Source organism: Pan paniscus, chromosome 4, assembly GCF_029289425.2.
Source record: "Pan paniscus chromosome 4, NHGRI_mPanPan1-v2.0_pri, whole genome shotgun sequence".
NCBI classification, from domain to species: Eukaryota; Metazoa; Chordata; class Mammalia; order Primates; family Hominidae; genus Pan; species Pan paniscus.
In genome coordinates this window covers 150,061,033-150,082,532 of record NC_073253.2, presented here as the reverse complement: position 1 = coordinate 150,082,532, position 21,500 = coordinate 150,061,033, and the positions used below count along the sequence as shown (strand labels likewise).

General features: G+C 44.7%; 1 protein-coding gene across 9 annotated transcripts; it reads right to left on the bottom strand.

Annotated features, from left to right (window-relative positions):
* Window positions 1–2,440: 2,440 nt before the first annotated feature.
* On the bottom strand, window positions 2,441–19,865 carry CNOT8 (CCR4-NOT transcription complex subunit 8). 9 transcript variants are annotated; one of them, XM_008954403.6, is made up of 7 exons: window positions 19,733–19,865; window positions 19,482–19,619; window positions 12,855–13,048; window positions 7,453–7,614; window positions 6,406–6,550; window positions 5,632–5,742; window positions 2,441–3,944 (listed from the first exon to the last, which is right to left on the bottom strand). In XM_008954403.6, exons 4-7 carry the CDS (start codon window positions 7,605–7,607, stop codon window positions 3,795–3,797), a joined length of 561 nt encoding a protein of 186 aa, XP_008952651.1. In that variant the 5' UTR covers window positions 7,608–7,614; window positions 12,855–13,048; window positions 19,482–19,619; window positions 19,733–19,865; the 3' UTR covers window positions 2,441–3,794. The 9 variants fall into 9 exon arrangements, with proteins under 9 accessions (XP_008952651.1, XP_034816752.1, XP_034816748.1 ...); XM_034960861.3 differs by having other exon boundaries at window positions 19,715–19,753; XM_034960857.3 differs by lacking the exon at window positions 19,733–19,865 and adding an exon at window positions 14,852–15,040 and having other exon boundaries at window positions 19,434–19,703.
* Window positions 19,866–21,500: the final 1,635 nt, after the last annotated feature.

Here is a 21,500-nt window from a genome sequence, read left to right as displayed (position 1 = left end):
AGGAAAGCTGCCCTAAGCCATATGAGGTGACCGTGGAACCACAGATCCAGACTGCACACTTGCTTCACACTCAACTGTGCATCTTATTCACACACTTTCAACCTCCAGGATGTCCTGACCACCAAATAAGTACTTCACCACCCCCGCAGCTTTTCTTACCTTGGTGTGTGCAGAGGAGTTACCTGGTCGCCACGGTATTTGTAGGACTTTTCTTCCTTCATTGCTGAGAGTCCAGGTTTATTTGTCACACCAGGTGGGTCTTGATTCCTTATTCCTGAGGCCATTGCAATGAGGCAGCAGGACGCATCTCCTCATGAGAGGTGATCAGAGACCCTTCCCTAGAGGAGAATGGGATGCCAGACGAGCCCCCAAATAGTTGGAAATAAGAGCTCGGAGTTGCAAAGAAAATGAGCTCTCAAAAGACTTCTCAGCAAGGCAAATTTACTTCTGAGAAGGGTGCTGCCTGCAACAGTCATGATCGCAAGAGCACACTGAACAAAGGAGAAAAGTTTTTATCCCTAATGCAGCTTCTGTTTCTGTGTCCTTTCCCCATTGGCTGTAGTCGGACCACACAATGTAAGCTAACCCGATTGGCTAAAACTTGAAATTTTTCCAAATAGGGTAGATGGGGAAGAAGGGGTAGGAGTGGTAAAACTTTTCCAAACAGAGTAAACTGAAACATTTAAATGCGTAACTTGGTTTTTTTTTGTTTTTTTGTTTTTTGTTTTTTTGAGACTGAGTCTCTCTCTGTTGCCCAGGCTGGAGTGCAGTGGCGCGATCTTGGGTCACTGCAACCTCCACCTCCCGGGTTCACGCCATTCTCCTGCCTCAGCCTCCCAAGTAGCTGGGACTACAGGTGCCCGCCACCATGCCCGGCTAATTTTTTGTGTTTTTAGTAGAGACAGGGTTTCACTGTGTTAGCCAGGATGGTCTCAATCTCCTGACCTCGTGATCCACCCGCCTCGGCCTCCCAAAGTGCTGGGATTACAAGCGTGAGCCACTGTGCCCAGCCTAAATGCGTAACTTGAAAAGAAAGGAGGGGAGGGAGGGATTGTCCATTAAGGCATGTTTGGGCATGTTTAGGCATGGCAAAGATGGAAAGGCTTGTTTAGAGAACAAGAATGTATCTTTTCTAGCAATGTGAAATGACATTAGTCGCTAAAAGAAACAAAGAAGTTTGAAGAGGAACTGACTGTTTCTGGCACCAGCTATTTGGGAGGCTGAGGCAGGAGAATTGCTTGAACCTGGGAGGCGGAGGTTGCAGTGAGCCAAGATCATGCCACTGCACTCCAGCCTGGGCGACAGAACAAGACTCTGTCTCAAAAAAAAAAAAAAAAAAATGAATTACAAGCCAGCACGGTGGCTCATGACTGTAAGCACTTTGGGAGGCCAAGGCAGGCAAATCACTTGAGGTCAGGAGTTTGAGACCAGCTTGCCCAACATGGTGAAACCCCATCTCTACTAAAAAAATATAAACATTAGCTGGGCATGGTAGCATGCACCTGTAGTCCCAGCTACTCAGGAGGGTGAGGGTGCAGTGAGCTAAGATCATGCCACTGCACTCCAGCCTGGATGACCGAGTGAGACCCTGTCTAAACCTTGAAAGAATTACACCTTAAGTGATTCTCTTGGTTACCCTACAGTGCCATCACTTTTTGAGGATGAGCATTCACATAGACCTATATGCACTCATACACACAAAGTTCTTGCCAGTTCCAAGACTTGTGCTCTTTCTTGCTAAAGCACTACTCTAAGCTCTTAACTCTCACATGCAATGACCAAACCCCACACTCAACACTGAGTTCCTCAACCCTTTGAGCATTTCTCCTGACATGTAAGTCCTTAATTGTAGAAAATATTAAATGTCCTGCTTTAATTCAAATTTGGAAGGGTATCTGCATAGTGCTCACAGTCACCAGCATGCCAGGGCACCCTGGTTGAGAACCACTGACTGCTGTTTCACCAGAAATTAGTGATAAATCTCGTTTTGTCAACTTCCCAGTCACAATTCCGTATCTGCCCCTGTACCAGACTTCTTAAAACCCCACATTTTGTGTCAACAGAAATGGCTGGAAACAAAGTCTTGAGCCAACTCTAGGATATCTGAAGTTCAGGTTGTTTAAAAGAATCCCACTAATTAACAAGCTAATCCACCATATATAGTGGAGTGACCCCAGGAAATATTAGACTGGTTTAATTCTATAATATTAAGACTCAACAATCTTGAGTATGAAGAGACAATTCCATTTACACAGGTGCTCGTGAAAAGCTTCCTACCAAGTGATATGTATTTTTTTTATTCCGGCACCCACCCCCCCAAGTGATATTTTGTATGTAAGCCAACTTGGGGACAATGGAGGCAAAATGCTCTTATTTCAGTGATGGCAAATGACCATCTTCCAGAGCCAGCAATCCATAGCTATGAAAGACCAAACCTTAATGCCAGTGGTTAAAAAGAAATCTTTATTTTACAAAATTAAAAACATAAATAGTATTTACAAGCATCTTAAATACCAGCTTATAATACTTGACATTTTCTAATCATTTCAAATTGAGTTTCCCATAAGCTTTTAAAATGCAAGACCATTCATTCACTTGAGTGAGTTACCAGTTTTTATTTCCACCAATCCAAAGTGGGTTTTGGTTTTTGAAATTGTCCATACTGTAGTCATTCAAAAAAATACAATATGCTTTTGAAATGACTAGCTTTAAAGAAAAAAGTCCTGAGCTTCCTACCCCAGTTGTGGGATATTACTCCAAAACAACTCAAGAACCCAAATTATCTGACTGCCTGATTAAATGTAACCACTCTAGCTTTTTAAAGACACATTCCTGGTACTCACATTAATCCATCTCCCTCACGTTTCAGGTTTGCTGGAAGGAAAAGCAGAGAAATAATGGAGTAGAGAAGTGGGAGAATCCAGATGACCATCTGAAATCACATTACTGAAAATACAACAGACATGACCCAAAAATCTGATCTTACTAGTTTCCTTCAGGATCAAATCCAGGATATTTTATTGTACAAAAATTTCAAATGATTTCAGATGATGCATATGTGACAGCAAACCTGAATGGCACAATGAAACACAGACTTAAAAGATGCTTCAGTGGTCAACACTCATTCTGGAGTTCTCATGAATGAAGGGTAGACAGATTCAGTAAAATTGTTTGCTTTTCAGTTTCATTATCTGGTCTTCAAATTTCAGCACAGAGCAATTCATTTCCATATAGTAATATGTAAAGAAAGACTACAAAAGTGTGAGGAAAGCAAATGTCCTCGAGAAGGGTCAGAAAAGGAAAGGAAGACTCAGTATCTACAACCCATTACCTAAGAACACCATTTTGTTCCATTTTCCCTGGAAGCCCTCACAGCTCAGCTGAGAATCAGAGTAAGAATCTTCATTATCAGAGATTAGCAACAAATTTAAAAGAAAAAGAATGACAACAGGTAAGAGTTATATACATTTTACTAGTTTGTTTCAGACTTGTCCTGGATATTTAAAAAGGTGTCAAATGAGCCATGGATGCTGGTGGCAGGAGGCAACCAGAGAGGAGAGGCTCGAGTATGAGGAATGGGGAAGACTTATTTACAAATTCAGAGCAAACTCCTCTCTTCTGGGTCTAAAATAAAGACATCTTTTGTCTTCAGTAAAACAAAAGTCTTTCTGCTCAATGCAGATGGTAGGTACAGTGTGCTCAAAAGAAGCATTTTCTCTTGGGGAAGATAAGTACACAGTCAGCACAGTAAGCACCACTCTGGGATCAGGCCCACCCTGCAGAGCCTGGTGCCATCACTGCTGCATGTTGTTGATAATCGCCAGGATGCTCATCTTCTCCTGGGCAGAGTCCACATCCTCATTCTGCTTCTGGGCCACTCCTGTGCCTAAGCCATAGAGCCGCCCACAGTACTTGGCATCATCAATGCTGTCCTCAAAAAACAACTGCAGAATGGGACAGAGAACCATGGTGAGAATTATGCTAGAAGTCATGACAAGTATAAATATTATCCCATCTGGCCGGGCGCAATGGCTCACGTCTGGAATCCGAGCAATTTGTGAGGCTGAGGCGGGCAGATCACTTGGGATCAGGAGGTCAAGACCAGCCTGGCCAACATGGCAAAACCCCATCTCTACTAAAAGTACAAAAATGAGCCGGGCATGGTGGCACACACCTGTAATCCCAGCTACTTGGGAGGCTGAGGCGGAAGAATCACTTGCGCCCAGGAGGCAGAGGGTGCAGTGGGCCAAGGCCGTACCACTGCACTCCAGCCTGGGCAACATAGCGAAGACTCCATCTCAAAAAAGAAAAAAACCACTACCACATCACCACCTCCCAGCCTTCCTAAAGCCCTGAAAATATACCAAACTAGAAAAAAAAACTAATAGTATAGAAAGGCTCGGCCAGGCACAGTGGCTCACGCCTGTAATCCCAGCACTTTGGGGCGCCAAGGCAGGTGGATTACGAGGTCAGGAGTTCAAGAACAGCCTGGCCAAGATGGTGAAACCCTGTCTCTACTAAAAATACAAAAAATTAGCCAGGCATGGTGGCAGGCACCTGTAATCCCAGCTACTTGAGAGGCTGAGGCAGAGAACTGCTTGAACCTGAGAGGCAGAGGTTGCAGTGAACTGAGATCACACCACTGCACCCCAGCCTGGGTGACAATGCAAGACTCCGTCTCGAAAGAAAAAAAAAAAGAGACAGGGTTTCACTCACTGCAACCTCCGCCTCCCAGGCTCAAGTGATTCCCTTGCCTCAGCCTCCCGAGTAGCTGGGATTACAGGTGCATGTCATCACACCTGACTAATTTTTGTACTTTTAATAGAGGCAGGTTTCACCATGTTGGCCAGGCTGGTCTCAAACTCCTGACCTCAAGTGATCCACTTGCCTCGGCCTCCCAAAGTGCTGGGATTACAGGTGTGAGCCACCGCACCCGGCCTAAACCTTTCCTTTTAATGCAGTCTTTTCATGCTCCTTTCTCTATAGGAGAAAGGCTCTCCTATCTGAACATACTTTCCATGTATTCTTTTACTGCCAGTATCTCTGTGCTGCTGCTGTTTAACACAACTGCTCCCTTCTCTTTAACAGGCAGAGCAATGGGCTGGGCTTGGGCTGTGGATTCAGCCGGACTCACTTGACCTTGGCAAAGTCATTTAAACTCCTTTTAAGCCATAGTTCCCTATCTATAAAACAGGATAATAGGGTTATTATGAGGAATGAGATAACGAACAGTAAGCACTTATCCCAGCACTTTGGGAGACCAAGGCAGGCAGATCACCTGAGGTCAAGAGTTTGAAACCAGCCTGGCCAACATGGCGAAACCCTGTCTCTACTAAAAATACAAAAATTAGTAGGGCATGGTGGCGGGCACCTATAATCCCAGCTACTCGGGAGGCTGAGGCAGAAGAAAAGCTTGAACCCGGGAGGCGGAAGTTGCAGTGAGCTGAGATCGCACCACTGCACTCCAGCCTGGGTGACAGAGCAAGGCTTCATCTCAAAAAAAATAAATAATAAATAAATAAAAAATAAATGTTCAACAAACCTCAGCCCACATAACAGACCATCCACTACCTCCTTAGCCTTCAGCAAGTTACTGCCGAGAGGCCTGTGATCACATTCAAGGAAGCTTACCTCTTTCATCCTAAAGAAAGCCATTCCTGTCAGCAGTGAGTCTGAGCCTGCCTGGTGCTGCCTTCCAATCCTCTGCAAATCCAACTGATCAGCAACTTCCTGAAGACCTCCCTGGAGATGTATGGAGAACAAAGATAATATTACAAACCCAACATGCCCCTACTGGAGCCAACTAAGTGCAGTTATGAGTTCACCGAATTCTAGCAAGAAGTGGGGACAGGCCATTTATTTAACAGGCCTTAGGAACCTCTTTTTAGCTCTTTTATTCCCTTTTTCCAGACGCTATATTGTGCTACATCCTACATTTTGCTCCTTTCCATGTTGTTAATTTTTCCAGAACTCTGCCTTTAAAATCAGAATTGCAAGGCTGAGGAAATAGTAAATCCCACTCTAATTCTAGACAGCAAAGCTCTATGTCAACAATTTATTAGGGTACCAAGTTCTAAAACTTTCTAGAGTTAAGAACTCCTCTAAGAATCTGTTATACCACAGACCCCATCCCTAACAAACAGCATTTATACCTTTTCATTAGGTTCATGGCCCTCGAGTGAAGAATGCCTGCCTTAAGATGACAGAAGCAGAGGGTTCCCTTCATGGCCAGGTTAAAGATCGTTACCACACAAATATCTGACCAAATCAGCTTTATATTATACCCTGTCTACCACCACACTAGCATCTAGTACTCAAAAATGCATGCTGAACACGTAACAATAAAGCAAAGTCAGCTTTTTTTCTGTCCTTTTTGTTACTGGTATTAAGAAAAACATCATATACCTTAAGATTTTTGCAGCTCTTCATCAGGTATTTCACATCATAAATGGATGGGAAGAAAAGGTTCAGAATATGAAAGAATTCATGTTCCTCTTCTGGCAAACGAGAATCTGTAAGCAACTTTACCATATAGCCAAAATCATAGCCACTACAAGAAGAGAATAAACCACAGAGGTTAAAAAAGCAGTGGTTATCAGGCCCCAGTGTTCAACCATTTTATTTCTCAAAGCTTGTAAATGCTACTTCACGTTAGGAACTTTCACTTTTTCTGAGTAGTTTATCGTACTATAATCTGAATTTTTTTTTTTTTTGAGACAGAGTCTTACTCTGTTGCCCAGGCTGGAGTGCAATGGCACGATCTCGGCTCACTGCAACCTTCACCTCCCAGGTTCAAGCAATTATCCCTGCCTCAGCCTCCCAAGTAGCTGGGATTACAGGCACCCGCCACCATGCCTGGCTAATTTTTGTATTTTTAGTAAAGACAGGGTTTTGCCATGGTGGCCAGGCTGGTCTCGAACTCCTGACCTCAGGTGATCCGCCTTTCTCAGCCTCCCAAAGTGCTGGGATTATAGATGTGAGCCACTGCGCCCGGCCTATAATCTGAACTTTCTAATAACAACCTAACAGACTAATATGGGAGATATAAAAAAGTACCCAAGGGGTTTAATTGTAGATTCGATTCACCAAAAATCCAAAAGTACTGAGAAGTTAAAATAAGGAGAATCTGGCTTTCAAGTACCTAAGAAACTCCGAGACAGCCATTTAAAAGATAACCAAGTACTGTGACCCTCTCCACCCACCATATTCCCACTTGGAATTAAACCCACTGATAGCCACATGATAGAGCCAAATACTGTGTGAAACAAACCAGTATATGAATGCCCCAGTGTTTTCTGAAAAACTGAAACATGGGCAACAAGCACCAATTCAACTTCTGGCTGCTGCTGCTGAACAGAACAGTCACTAGGACTGCAAAAATGACTAAGAATTCAATTCCCTGCTCCAGTGTAGCCCAAAGTGAGAGAGAAATACACATTCCCTAGGACTGACCTATGAAATGAAAGCCATTTGACATTGTCACAGAGAACCACTCCTGATGTCATAAGCAGCTCTGCAAAGTGCAGTGTGTCAATCCCTTCCTCTTCATGCTTCTGAAACTGTAGTCCTGAGTTAGCAAGGAGATCTATGGAATCCTGGGAGTACATGTCCTCTCTAAAAAACAAGGTGTTTATTTATTAACTGGTGAATAATGAAACAGAAGTAGTGGCCACACTATTACCACCACCTTATAATTATAGTACAAGTATTTTTGAAATGCTTTTCCTAACTTAATAGATCAATTCACTCTTTCCAACATTCAAACAAGCATGCAAAGTAGATCATCATATTTCTGACAGATAGAAAAATGAGATTTTCCTCCATAAACTAAATTTCCTAATTATAATAGGTATACATTTGCTCATTATTTAAAAAAAAAAAAAAAAAAAAAAACACCACCAGGCACAGTGGTGCACGCCTGTAATCCCAGCACTCTGGAAGGCCAAGGCAGGAAGATCACTTCAGGCCAGGAGTTCCAGACCAGCCTGGGTGACAGAGCAAGACTCTGTCTAAAAAAAAAAAAAAAAACACACACACACACACACAAACAAAGATTAGCCAGGCATGGTGGTATGTACCTGTAGTCCTAACTACTCCGGAGGCTGAGGTGAGAGGAATGCTTGAGGCCAAGAACTGGAGGGGACTCACACCACTGCACTCTAGTCTAGGTGACAGAGCAAGATCCTGTCTCAAAAATAAAATAAGTAGGCCGGGCATGGTGGCTCACACCTGTAATACCAGCACTTTGGGAGGCTGAGACAGGCAGATCACTTGAGGCCAAGAGTTCAAACCAGCCTGGCCAACATGGTGAAACCCTGTCTCTACCAAAAATACAAAAATTAGGCCAGGTGTGGTGGCTCATGCCTGTAATCCCAGAAATTTGGGAGGCCAAGGTGGGCGGATCACAAGGTCAAGAGATCAAGACCATCCTGGCCAACGTGGTGAAACCCTCTCTCTACTAAAAACACAAAAATTAGCTGGGCGTGGTGGCGCACGCCTGTAATCCCAGCTACTTGGGAGCCTGAGGCAGCAGACTCACTTGAATCTGGGAGGCAGAGGTTGTAGTGAGCCAAGCTTGCGCCACTGCACTCCAGCCTGATGACAGAGCGAGACTCCCTCTCAAAAAAAAAAAAAAACACAAAAAAACAAAAATTAGCCGGACGTGGTGGCATGCCCCTGAATCCCAGCTACTCAGGAAGTTGAGGCATGAGAATCACTTGAACCCAGGAGGCAAAGGCTGCAGTGAGCCAAGATGGCACCACTGTACTCCAGCCTAGGAGACAGAACAAGACTCTGTCTCAAAAAAATAAATAAATAAACTTAAAAAAAAAAAAAACCAACAAGGCCAGGTGGGGTGGCTCACGCCTGTAATCCCAGCACTTTGGGAGGCTGAGGTGGGTGGATCACCTGAGCTCAGGAGTTCGAGACCAGCCTGACCAACATAGAGAAACCCCATCTCTACTAAAAATACAAAATTAGCAGGGCGTGGTGGCACATGCCTGTAATCCCAGCTACTCAGGATGCTGAGGTTGGAGAATCGCTTGAACCTGGGAGGCAGAGGTTGCAGTGAGCTGAGAAAGCGCCATCACACTCCAGCCTGGGCAACAGGAGCGAAACTCTATCTCAAAAAAAAAAATAAACCAATAAAAAAATATTGAGGCACAGATGGTGGGCAGCCAGCTAAGATGACCTGACGCGCCTTCCAGCTGATTCAGGCTGCTTGCCTCAGACTCAGAGACACCGCCACCATGGCCAGTCAGTCTCAGGGGATCCAGCAGCTGCTGCAGGCTGAGAAATGTGCCACTGAGAAGGTATCCAAGGCCCATGAGCAAAAGACCCAGAGGCTGAAGTAGATCAAAGGAGCAGCTAAGGATGAAACTTAACAGTACCACCTGCAGAGGGAGGAAGCGGTCCAGGCCAAGGAAGCCACAGCCCTGGAATCCCAGTAGCTGCAGCACTCAAGTGGCGTAGGAAGCCCAGAAGAGGACCAGCCTCCAGACCTACTTCTGGCAGAACAAGGCTTGGATAGCCTCTTGGCCACCGTCTGTGACACTGGCCAGAAATCCATGAAAACTACAGCATAAATGGAAAGGAGTGGGAGAAAGAAGTGCCTGTTCCATGAACTGGCATTTTAGATGCCCTCAGGGAACATAAAGCTTTGGCAAAGCTCAAGTTATATTCTTATGAAGTAAATAGGTCGGGTGTGGTGGCTCACAACTGTATGTAATCCCAGCACTTTGGGAGGCCGGAGTGGGTGGATCACGAGGGTCAGGAGTTAAAGACAAGCCTGGCCAAGATGGTGAAACCCCGTCTTTACTAAAAATACAAAAGTTAGCCAGGCATGGTGGGCACCTGTAATCCCAGCTACTTAGGAGGCTGAGGCAGAGAACTGCTTGAACCTGGGAAGTGGAGGTTGCAGTGAGCCGAGATCGCACCACTGCACTCCAGCCTGGGTGACAAAGCGAGACATTACCTCAAAAAAAAAAAAAAGAAAAGGCAGTAAATAGGTGGGGCATGGTGGCTCATGCCTGTAATCCCAGCACTTTGGGAGGCCAAGGCGGGTGGATCACAAGGTCAGGAGTTCGAGACCAGCCTGGCCAACATGGTGAAACCCCGTCTCTACTAGAAAAATACAAAAATTATCCAGGCATGGTGGTGGGCGCCTGTAATCCCAGCTACTCGGGAGGCTGAGGCAGGAGAACTGCTTAAACCCGGGAGGCAGACGTTGCAGTGAGCTGGGATTGTGCCACTGCACTCCAGCCTGGGTGACAGAGCAAGACTCCGTTTCAAAAAAAAAGAAAAGAAAAGGAAGTAAATGATTTCTGTATATTACATAGCAGGTCCCTTCACTTCTTGGAGAGTAGCAAATCTAGCTTCTTTGTACAGACTTACAACTTAACTAAAGCTTTTATATTTTAAAAAAGACATTAAAAATTTTTTTTCTCTTTACCTCGTATTTCCTAGAAATGTAATGGGTATGTGTTGTCTGTTCTCCTATGCCTTTTGGCTCAAGCAACACATGTATTATTGTTGACTTTTTCTTTTTTATATCTAGTGAAAGGAAAAAAGTTCTTTGAAGAAAGAAAGAAATTAAGTTTTCTTTTTCCCTAATGCTTCCATGAAGGTCAGGGGCTTTATCTATGAAAAAGTAGCAAATAGTTATTTGTAACCCACGTGAAGCAACAGCCAGCCTTAAAGTAGTCTATTCCTGCTAATGGTTCAAACAATGAATACTAGTGTAATTGTCTGAGCTACTTGTAGTTTCTCTTAATCAAAATTACTAGATGACAGAATTAAATAACTTGTAACATGTTATTACTTGGTATACAGATGATTATCTAAAAGACTCTGTCATGAAAAAAACTGAAAAAATTAATGGTCTTATAATGCTACCCCACAGATCCAACACCTTTGTTTACAGATCTTTCCAGACTATTTTCTCTATCTACACATACACACCTACATCCCTTACATCTCTACATCACAGACCATCTTTACAAATCAATAATCATCCATTGTAACACTGTCATAATATTCCACTCTAAAGATATATCCATTAATTCAACCACAGGAATTATTTATAATACCATGTAATACAAAAGTAAGGAAATAAGCTAAACGACTCCTGTTCCACTAGACTTTCACTTGCTTTTCATATAAACTTGGGTTAGACAATAAGAAAACCACTGCAATCTTGATTTTTTCCACTAAATTAAAACCAATGATGAATCACAAGTTTCTTTTCCACTTAAATAAACATTTTTTTTTGTTTTGCTTATTATAACTAGGCTTCAATCCCAAGTAAACATTATTTTTTTTCTTTTTCTTGAGGCAGAGTCTCATTCTGTCACCCAGGCTGGAGTGCAGTGGCACAATCTCGACTCACTGCAGCCTCCACCTCACAGGTTCAAGTGATCCTCCCACCTCAGCCTCCTGAGTAGCTGGGATTACAGGCACCTGCCAGCATACCCAGCTAATTTTTTTATTTTTAGTAGAGATGGGGTTTCACCACATTGGCCAGGCTGGTCTTGAACTCCTGGCCTCAAGTGATCCAGTGATCCACCCACCTCGGCCTCCCAGAGTGCTGGAATTACAGGCGTGAGCCACCACGCCCGGCCACAAGTAAACATTATTTTAAACCCAAACATACCCAAACCACTCAGTGAAATAACTCATTTTTCTTCCTTGTATTATATTATTTTTATGGTACAAACTACAGGCTTTGACAATAAACTAAAAAATGCAGTTAAAGGAAAGATCCAGATGATCTCCCAAAATTACTTGAACCTCAAGGAAATTTCCAAAACATACGAACAACAAAAAAAAAATTACTCCTTCCAGGAACAATGGCTCCACCTGTAATCCCAACACTCTGGGAGGCCAAAGCGGGCTGATCACTTTCTACAAAAAATTAGCTGGGCATGGTGGCGTGCACCTGTAGTCCCAGCTACTTAGGGGGCTGATGTGGGAGGATCAGCTAAGCCTGGGAGATTGAGGCTGCAGTAAGCCATGTTCGCACCACTGCACTCTAGCCTGGGTGACAAAGTGAGACCCTGTATTGACAGGAAAAAAAGATTACTCCTAAATCATGAAACACTCCCGATACCCAGTTAAACAAAGCAGGATACAATAGGAAGTACACTAACATCATTTTATGCAATCAGCAAAATGACAGTCTCCCCGAAATTTTCTTTGAAAATTCCTGGGCATATATCCAAAAGAACTGAAGGCAAGACCTTGAAGAAATATTTGCACACCCATGTTCATAGCAGCAATATTCACAACAGTCAAGAGGTAGAAAAAACCCACGTGTCTATCAACAGATGAATAAACAAAATGTGGTATATACATACCATGGAATTTTCCACTGCCTAGGAGTGGAATTGCTAGGTCATATGGCAACTCTATGTTTAACCTTTTCAGGAACTGCAAAACTATTTTCCAGAATTTCCCCCAAAATTCTATATTCCTAGCAGCAATGTATGAGGGTTCCAATTTTCTCCACACCCTCAACAACACTTATTATGTCTTTTTGACTATAGCCATTCTAGTGGGTGTGAAGTGGTATCCCAATGTGGGTTTAATTTGCATTTCCCTCATGACTAATGATGTTGAGCATCTTTTCATGTGCTTACTGGCCATCTGTATATTATCTTTCAAGAAAAGTCTATCTTTTGCACATTTTTAGTTGGGTTGTTTATCTTTTCATTGTTAAGCTGCTGCAGTTCTTTAAGCAGGACTTCACTTGCTGAGATTCCCTGTTCCGTCCTCTGCTTGACCGCTCTATCCAACACCTACCTGGATTCAGTGAAAACAAAACTTAAAATTAACGCATTTATTTAGAAATCACTTACGTAAGGTTAAATTTGAAATTGAACTGCCAAGTATTGATTCCAGAAGGATACTCTCCCTTCTCATTTGTGAATGTAAGGCCCAGCTGGATAATTTTTAAAAGGTCAACATTGCACCGCAGAAGCTGATATTGGTAATCTATGGAACTACGAAATTCACCAATTGGTCGCACCACAACACCTGGAAATTCTGTGTCCTGGAAAAGGAAAAAGTCTCTCATCACAAGGTTTCACAAAACAGTGGATGCTGAATTGGTAATTCATAAATAAAATTTTACCTCCATTTATAAAAGTTATGTGACAAGCCCCAAACTTGGGCACAAAATTCTTTTTGTGTTTTTTTGAGATAGGGTTGGTCTGTCTCTGTCACCCAGGCTGGAGGGCAGTGGCACAATCACAGCTCACTACAGCCTCAACCTCACAGGTGCAATCAATCCTCCCACCTCAGCCTCCCTAAGTAGCTGGAACTACAGGTGCACACCACCACACCCAGTTAATTATTGTATTTTTTTGTAGAGATGGGGTTTCACCATGTTGCCCAGGCTGGTCTCAAGTGATCCACCTGCCTCGGCCTCCCAAAGTGCACAGATTACAGGCATCAGCCAACACACCCGGCCAAAATCCTATCTTAAAATACTGATCTTGTTGATATCTACTGAAGAAGCACTAAAATCATGAAGCTTTGCACAACAACTTGATCCTAAATAAGCAGAATGTCAATAGAAAGAGTTGAGTAACTACAGGTAGATATGCAGTCAATTAAGAACATTCTAGGTAGAGAACAATATATGAATAAAAATACAAATACAGGGAAGTGAAACAGCCATTCAGAAAAAAATATAAAGAGACAGGCTTAGCTTGAGTGAAAAGACTGGAAGGAGCTCTGAATACCAAGCTAAAGACTTAACTCTGTAATTTCTTTTTTTTTTTTGGGACGGAGTCTCGCTCTGTCCCCCAAGCTGGAGTGCAGTGGCACGATCTCGGCTCACTGCAAGCTCTGCCTCCCGGGTTCACGCCATTCTCTGCCTCAGCCTCCCGAGTAGCTGGGACTACAGGCGCCCACCACCATGCCCGGCTAATTTTTTGTATTTTTAGTAGAGGCAGGGTTTCACCGTGTTAGCCAGGATGGTCTCAATCTCCTGACCTCGTGATCCGCCCGTCTCGGCCTCCCAAAGTGCTGGGATTACAGGCATGAGCCACCACGCCCGGCCAGCTCTATAATTTCTAAAGCAGGAGTCACAAACTCCAAGCAGCTAATGTAAAGGAGTAAAGTCAGCTAGGTATGAAAATAGTACAAGTAATAGGGACTGGAGTAAAACAGAGAGCACATGCCCGTCTACAGGAGGCCCTTAATATTACCACAATACTCATCTCTCTCTCCAGCCACTGTCAGGCAGGAGTGGATAACAGATATTGCCAGATCTTCCTATTTTTTTTTTTTTCAGAGATGCCAGAAATCTGGAATTCAAGTGAGTTCTATTGACTTTTAAATGCTGGCAATAAATTTTTAAAATTCTTAACAAACATCGTATAGTCAAATTCACCATATCTGTGGAACAGCTGGGCCCTAGGGGATGACGTAACTTCTGCTTTAAAGACTTTCAAACAGAATAATGTTATAAAAAATCTAAGATACTAGAGGTTACATCCTTCTCAGAGACACTGGCTACCTTGATATTTCATGAAGCAACACAACCTTCCATCCGGTTTAATTTACAATGGCTTTAGTGGAACATACCCATTCTTTTCAAAATCTCAAATTAAACATTCCCTAAACCCATCCATATAAGAAGTTGAGTCAAGCTGGGCATAGTGGTATGAGCCTGCAGTCTCAGCAACCTGGAAAGGTGAGGTGGGAGGACTGCTTGAGCCCGGGAGTTCAAGGCTGCAGTGAGCTATGATTGCATCTGTGAATAGCCACCGCACTCCAGCCTGGGCAACAGAGCAAGACCCCATCTTTAAAAGTGACAAAGAAGGTGAGTCAGAGTAGAGCTCCTTACCATGGCAATATAACTGTAACTGAGCACGATTTCTCGGATCTTCCTCATCTCTTCTTCTAGATTACTGGCCCACACTTCACAGATAACCTGGCTATTCTCCACAAGTGCTGCAGGCATCCTGAAGAAACCTGAGAAGTCGTCTTCAGCTAACTAGTTTTACAGTGCAAGCCAGACAATGTTTGGTCTGATCTAGATTGTAAAACATTTTAAAATCATGTAAGTTTACACACACATAAGATGTCAACAAAACAAAGACATCAAAATAATATTTTACAATCACTTCATTAGTTTAAAACATTGATTATATTTATTCTCCATTTTATATGATGGAGAAACGTTGTCAACACACACACACACACGCACACACGCACACACACACAGTTCTTTCTTGAAGAAACTGAAGTTATTGAAACTTCTGCCCAGCAGTCCTCTGCCACAGAAGTGAAACCACTACCCTAGTTTTTCAGCTCTCTGTAGACTAGACCAAAATAATCCCGTTACCACAAATATGCCCTTATCCATGACTTTCACATCACTTTGCACAGAGACCAAATCATGGAAACAGTCCTACAGGAATCATCCTAGCCATTTTCAATGTATCTGAGATCTCTGAAAACCTGAAAGAATGTGGGCCTAAACTCTCACACTCAAGCCTTTGTACCCATATGATGAATACTGGCACGGGATTCTTCCCCCATCCCACAAAAGGAAATTATTTTTCTCTACAATCCCAAAGTCAAATACAACTAGAGGTAATAAACAATACCAGTGCCTCTTTAGACATACCAGTGCCTCTTTAGATTTGTGCAAACAGAGCATGAAGTGAGGGATTTAAGTGCTAAAAAACAATCCCACTTGCTAATCTGAACCCTAAAAACCACAATGCAAATCAGAATTTTAGTTAGTATTTACTTTTTTTCTTTGAGATGGAGTCTTGCTCTGTCGCCCAGGCTAGAGTACAGTGGTGCACTCTTGGCTCACTGCAACCTTTGCCTCCTGGGTGCAAGCGATTCTCCTGCCTCAGCCACCCAAGTAGCTGGGACTATAGGTGCACGCCACCACGCCCAGCTATTTTTTGTATTTTAGTAGAGATGGGGTTTCACCATATTGGTCAGGCTAGTCTTGAACCCCTGACCTTGTGATCCACCGGCCAGTATTTACTTTTAAACACATAAATTAAAAAGAAACTATGCAGCAATTCAACAGTAGGACTAAAGATGGCTGGTGTAAATCATTCAACCAGAAACAGAATGATTCATGGTGTATTTTCCAGGAGAAAAATCAGGGAGGGGAAAGTATTCTGTGAGAAAAAAATTCAACACGATTGGGTCTCTGACTAATGCTGTTATTATTATGGCAAACAACGTACAAGGCCTGGTTATAAAAATACAAAAAAGCCGGGCATGGTGGCTCACGCCTATAATCTCAGCACTTTGGAAGGCCAAGGCGGGCGGATCACAAGGTCAGGAGATAGAGACCATCCTGGCTAACACGGTGAAACTCCGTCTCTACTAAAAATACAAAACGTTGGCTGGCTGTGGTGGCATGCGCCTGCAGTCCCAGCTACTCGGGAGGCTGAGGCAGCAGAATCGCTTGAACCCAGGAGGCAGAGGTTGCAGTGAGCCAAGATTGCGCCACCGCACTCCAGCCTGGGCGACAGAGCGAGACTCCGTCTCAAAAACAAACAAGCAAACAAACAAAAAAGAGCTTATCATAAAGGCACTTACTTCTAAGGCAAGCCCACTGCATGGATCCACAACACAATAGTGGGCTCTAATGTATATATTTAAAGAAAATTTCCTAGAAACAGTAAAACGAATGTAAGTGGTTCCCAAGGGACAGAGCAAGGAAAATCTTTGCTTCCTATTTTCAAGATTGGCAGATGCAACAATGAGAATCTGGAGCAAAACAAAACTGGCATCATTTCTCCAAGAAACTTCTGAGAAATCAAACTGTTGGTTTGCCAGCAAACCTTGAAGATTCCATTTATTCAAGGTATCCTATACTTCCACAGATTTTTCTCTGTAATTACAGTAATTAAACTTAAGTAGACTATGTGGTATCTCCCCCAAAAAACATAGTAGAAACTTCTTAAAGCCAGAATAAATTTCTTCTCTTGTTTTTGTTCTATTACAGGCTTGCAAAAGAACAATAAAGATCAGGAAAAGAGAGAAGTTCAGAATGAATGTGGAGTAAATTACACTATCTGACCATAATTCAGAAAATGTTTCGACTCAGAATTTTAGATTCCTAAACTTGCTTAAGATTTCTCCCCTGCAAAAGGCCTTAAAACCATTTTCTATACCCATATAATGTTAAATCGGTGGTACTTCCTTATTTCCCTAACTGAAATAATACCCTTCATTTTTGGTGTCATTTCAAACATAACCATAACTACTTTGGAGGAAGTGGGTGTATCACTCCTGAGTTTTTGTGAGATGTTTCCGTAAAAGCAAAAGCAACAACAACAACAAAAAACCCCACACAACCAAAAGATGCCTTTAACTTCCATTTAAAAGAGAATTGGTTTTTAAAAAGCTAACCACTGTTATACATATCTGGCATATATATGGGGACTGCCAAAGCCAGACAGTTGGCAAAAATATGTAAGCCATTTTTGCTCCAAAGTTAGCTAGGATCTGTGGGGAAGTAAACAATAGCTTGGAAGCCCCTGAATGTAGTGCCACTCAAAAATTAAAGAGGAATCGCACTATGCACATTTAATTTAGCAAGTCAAATTACTGCATATGCTGACCAAAAAATAAAATAAAATAGCAACTTAAATACCAGCAGGATAAGGGCAGTGGCTCACACCTGTAATCCCAGCACTTTTGAGAGGCTGAGGCTGCAGAATCACTTGAGCCCGGAGTTCGAGACCAGCCTGGGCAACAAAGTGAGACCCCCGTCTCTACAAAAAGTACAAAAACTTAGCCAGGCATGGTAGTGTGTGCCTGCAGTCCCAGCTACTCAGGAGACTGAGCTGGGAGGATCACTTGAGCCCCAGGAAGTCAAGGCTGCAGCAGTGAGCTGTGATTACGCCACTGCATTCCAGCCTCAGCGACTGAGCAAGAGCACGTCTCAAAAAAATCATCATCATCATCATCATACCAGCAATTCTGCCTGCCACTTTCCACTTTGTAAGCACATGCTCCAAAATGAGCCTAAGACAGGGGTTTGTCTTCCTCCTTTTAAGCCTCCTCAGGGCAAGCATCTCACAGCGCATCACAACTCTATGGCTTTCAAATATGCTTATTTGCACAACACAGCCCCTAAAGGTAATCTAATTACTTATCTGGGTTACAACCAAAGCAACAGTAACAAGTTTCAAAACTGAAGGAAAAACCGTCCAGGATGTAGTCAGAAACAGGATGCTAATCTCAAGCGTTGCACCTTCCTAGGAATTTTTAAGGATTAATTTTTATTACATACAATGTTTGCCTCACGGGCTGACTTAAAAACTTGACTCCCACATGAGCTACACAGAAAACTGTGCAAGAAGGAAAGGTTTTCACAAACACACTCACACCTATGAATTACTGAAGTCCCTGCTCTGTGTTGACCTGCAGTGCAGTACGTTCAGATCGCTCCCGTTCATCTACGGTGTAAACTTCTCCAAAACATAGCTCCTTATTTACACAGGAAAGCTCTGAAGGGCAACTAATGATAAAGCCACAGGAAAGTTTTCTCTGCAAGCAATCAAGGCCTTGCTCGGGAAAAGAAACGTTGAGTCTGATTTTGTTCGTTTAAGCCCAAGTGTACAAGGAAACAATAGACATCACTTCCTTATTCTAGAGGACTGAACAAAGGCTTTGCCGTGCATAGATATGATAGAAAAGGAAGTGGCACGTTTGAAGAAATAAATAGCAGCAGCGTTTAAGAGGATCCTCTGACCCTCCCTTACCTCCAAACAGTGTCTCAAGGCACTGCCCTGGATTGAACCGCAGTTCAAACTTCTTAAAACCACCCGAATGGCCCAGGCCCAGTTGGCTCCTCCATTCGTAAAGCCATAGAACACCAAGAAAAAGTTATGGGGCCGCAAGAACTAAGGAAGAGGCGGCGATTTAGAAGGGGGAGGCCCGCAAGATTCCAAATTCAGGTCCTCCTCCCCACTACTCCGTCTCCCATCATCATTCTCTTCTCGTTTATCATCATCCTTCCACTTCAAATCACACTCAGTCCTCCTCCTTCTGACACGCCATTCTTCTTCTGTTTTTGTTTGTTTGGTAAAGCAAAGTTAAAATTACGGGCCTTAGGACTAAGATAACTAAGTTCAAAGCCAGGCCAGGCCACGTAGTAGTCGTGTGTCCTTGCATAAGCCACTTAATCTATTTCGTGCCTCGGTTTTCCTATCTTGTAAAATGGGTTTGATAACAGTACGCACCTCGGAGGATTGGAGTAGAAGTTAAAATGAAGCATATGAGATGCTTTGTAAAGTCCCCGCACATATTACTCGAATATTATCGTGTGACGGTGGCCATTATTATTACTACTCTTTGCTGGGGTTCCTCTCCTCCTCACACACCCTGCCCCTTACACACGCCCCCACTCCCCTTCCCCCTACAGACCCCCAATGGTCTCTCACACTCTTTCATCTTACGCTCCTCTTTCCGGTAAGCGCAGGCCCGCTTACCGGGACCGACAGGGCCCGCGAAGCGCTGGCTCGCTGGCTGGCTGGCTGACGAGCTGGCGGGCTGGCGGGCTGACTCCCCGACGGCGGCGACGGCAGCCCCTGGCCCGGAGCTCTTTTCCCTCTACCCCGGATCTGCTCCTAGAACCGAACGAGCCAGTGAGGTGAGCGCCCCCGTGCCCAGAGCGGTCTTACGTGCCTCCCACCAAACAACCGGACGGCACCACTCTACCCACCCGATCCGCCCGACTCGCCTGCTCTCTAGTCACTCCAGACGCGCGCGCGCGCCTGGTCCCGCCCGCTCCTCCCCCTTTGCGCGCCCCTGCGACTCCGTGCGTGTTCGCTCTGCCTGTGAGGTCGCGGGAAGCAGCGCGCAGGCGCAGAAGTAACAGGGCACCGCCGAATAGGTGGGGAGTGGAGGCCTGGAAGCACGCTTGCGGAAGACGGCCCGCCTGCGGCCCTCTTCGCGTGATTAGTTGCGCTCGCTCAATTTAATCATGATTCTTACTCCTCCATTTTGGTCCTCTTTCCGAGCGAACAAGGAAGGGGCGTGGTCTAGAACTAGCGCCCCCCCACCCCCCCGCCGTGGGCGCGGCCTGGAAAAATCCAAAGGCCGAGGAAAGGGCGTGGCCCTTCGAACAAACCCTCGAATTACCACGCCCCCTCCTCCTGGCTTTGAAGGACCGTTAAAATCGTTGGCACGAAGGGATTTGTGAAGAGGCTGACGGAGAAAGAGGTTGTCGCGACTTTCTGTTCTAACATGGCCCCGTAGATGTCTCACTTAACAAAGCATCTATCTTACGGTTCCTTTCTGGCAAACAATTGTTGGGGGTGGGGCGGCTCCCCAAAGCCGAATGTGGGTGACGTCCGCCAAGGCCCGCCTACCTCCCGGCCTCACCGAGCAGAGCGAGGAACATTGCCATAGCAACTGGCCCGCCAGGGTCTGCTCGAGTTACAAAGAGGACGGCGCCTCCCGTGGGCACGGCGCCTGGCCAGCGCAGGCGTCGCCGGGCTCTTCAGAGCTCCAAAATCTTTGCGGACGCGCAGGGAGCTCGCCAGATTTTAGTGTCGAGACCCACGGGCTCAGGCCTCGCCCAGGAGCTTCTGAGGCCCCTCTGCCAGCCCCTTGGTTCCCTCTTAATCCTGCTTGAAGAGAGGGCTCTTGACCGACGCCGGCCCTGGGCAGCGTGTGGCCAGCTGGGGCGCGCCTCCGCCTCGTGTTCTCCGCGGTGGGAGAGCAGACAAAGCGCCGGCTTCCTGCACACAGTGTCGGCGGCGGGCCGCCCTCAACCACTCCCGCCAGCGCTCCACCCCTGTTCCCGAGAGGACGGTGGGGGCTGCCCCAAGCACGGTTCTAGTTCTTGTCCCAGATGCTTGTACTTGAGAGGCTGTTGATAAGAAAACGGCAAATGTACCCCTAGTGACGAGGAGAGGGGCTTCTACTATTCACTTTGCACTTTTAAACATTTCCCCCTAAGGGGATTCTCCAAAATCCTCCAATTCCTAGGCTGGATGCCGAGCTGGCCTTGAGCGGCAATTTCAAACGGGATTCCCAAAAGCTATTCTCCAGGGAGGTGAACTAGCTCCAGCCTCCAGGATAAGAGCATCAAATGCACTTTCTGAACTCCAGTCCTCCTCTTCTCCCCCCCCAAATGAGTGTCTAGCTCCTTATCTGCAAAATTAGGTTACGAATGGCTGTCCTGAGCTCGTGAAGATTAAATAGTTAATAATTGGAAAAACACCCCGCACCGAGGAAGATATAAAAGAGCGTTCAATAAATGGCATGTCTCACTTTGCTCTCCCTAAAACAGTCGATTTGGGGCCGGGATTGGTGGCTCACTGAGCCTGTAATCCCAGCACTTGGGGAGGCCAAGGCAGGCGGATCACCTGAGGTCAGGAGTTCAACACCAGCCTAGCCAACATGGCAAAACCCTGTCTCTACTAAATAATACAAAAATTAGCTGGGCGTGGTGGAGGGCACCTGTAATCCCAGCTACTCCGGAGGCTGAGGCAGGGAGAATT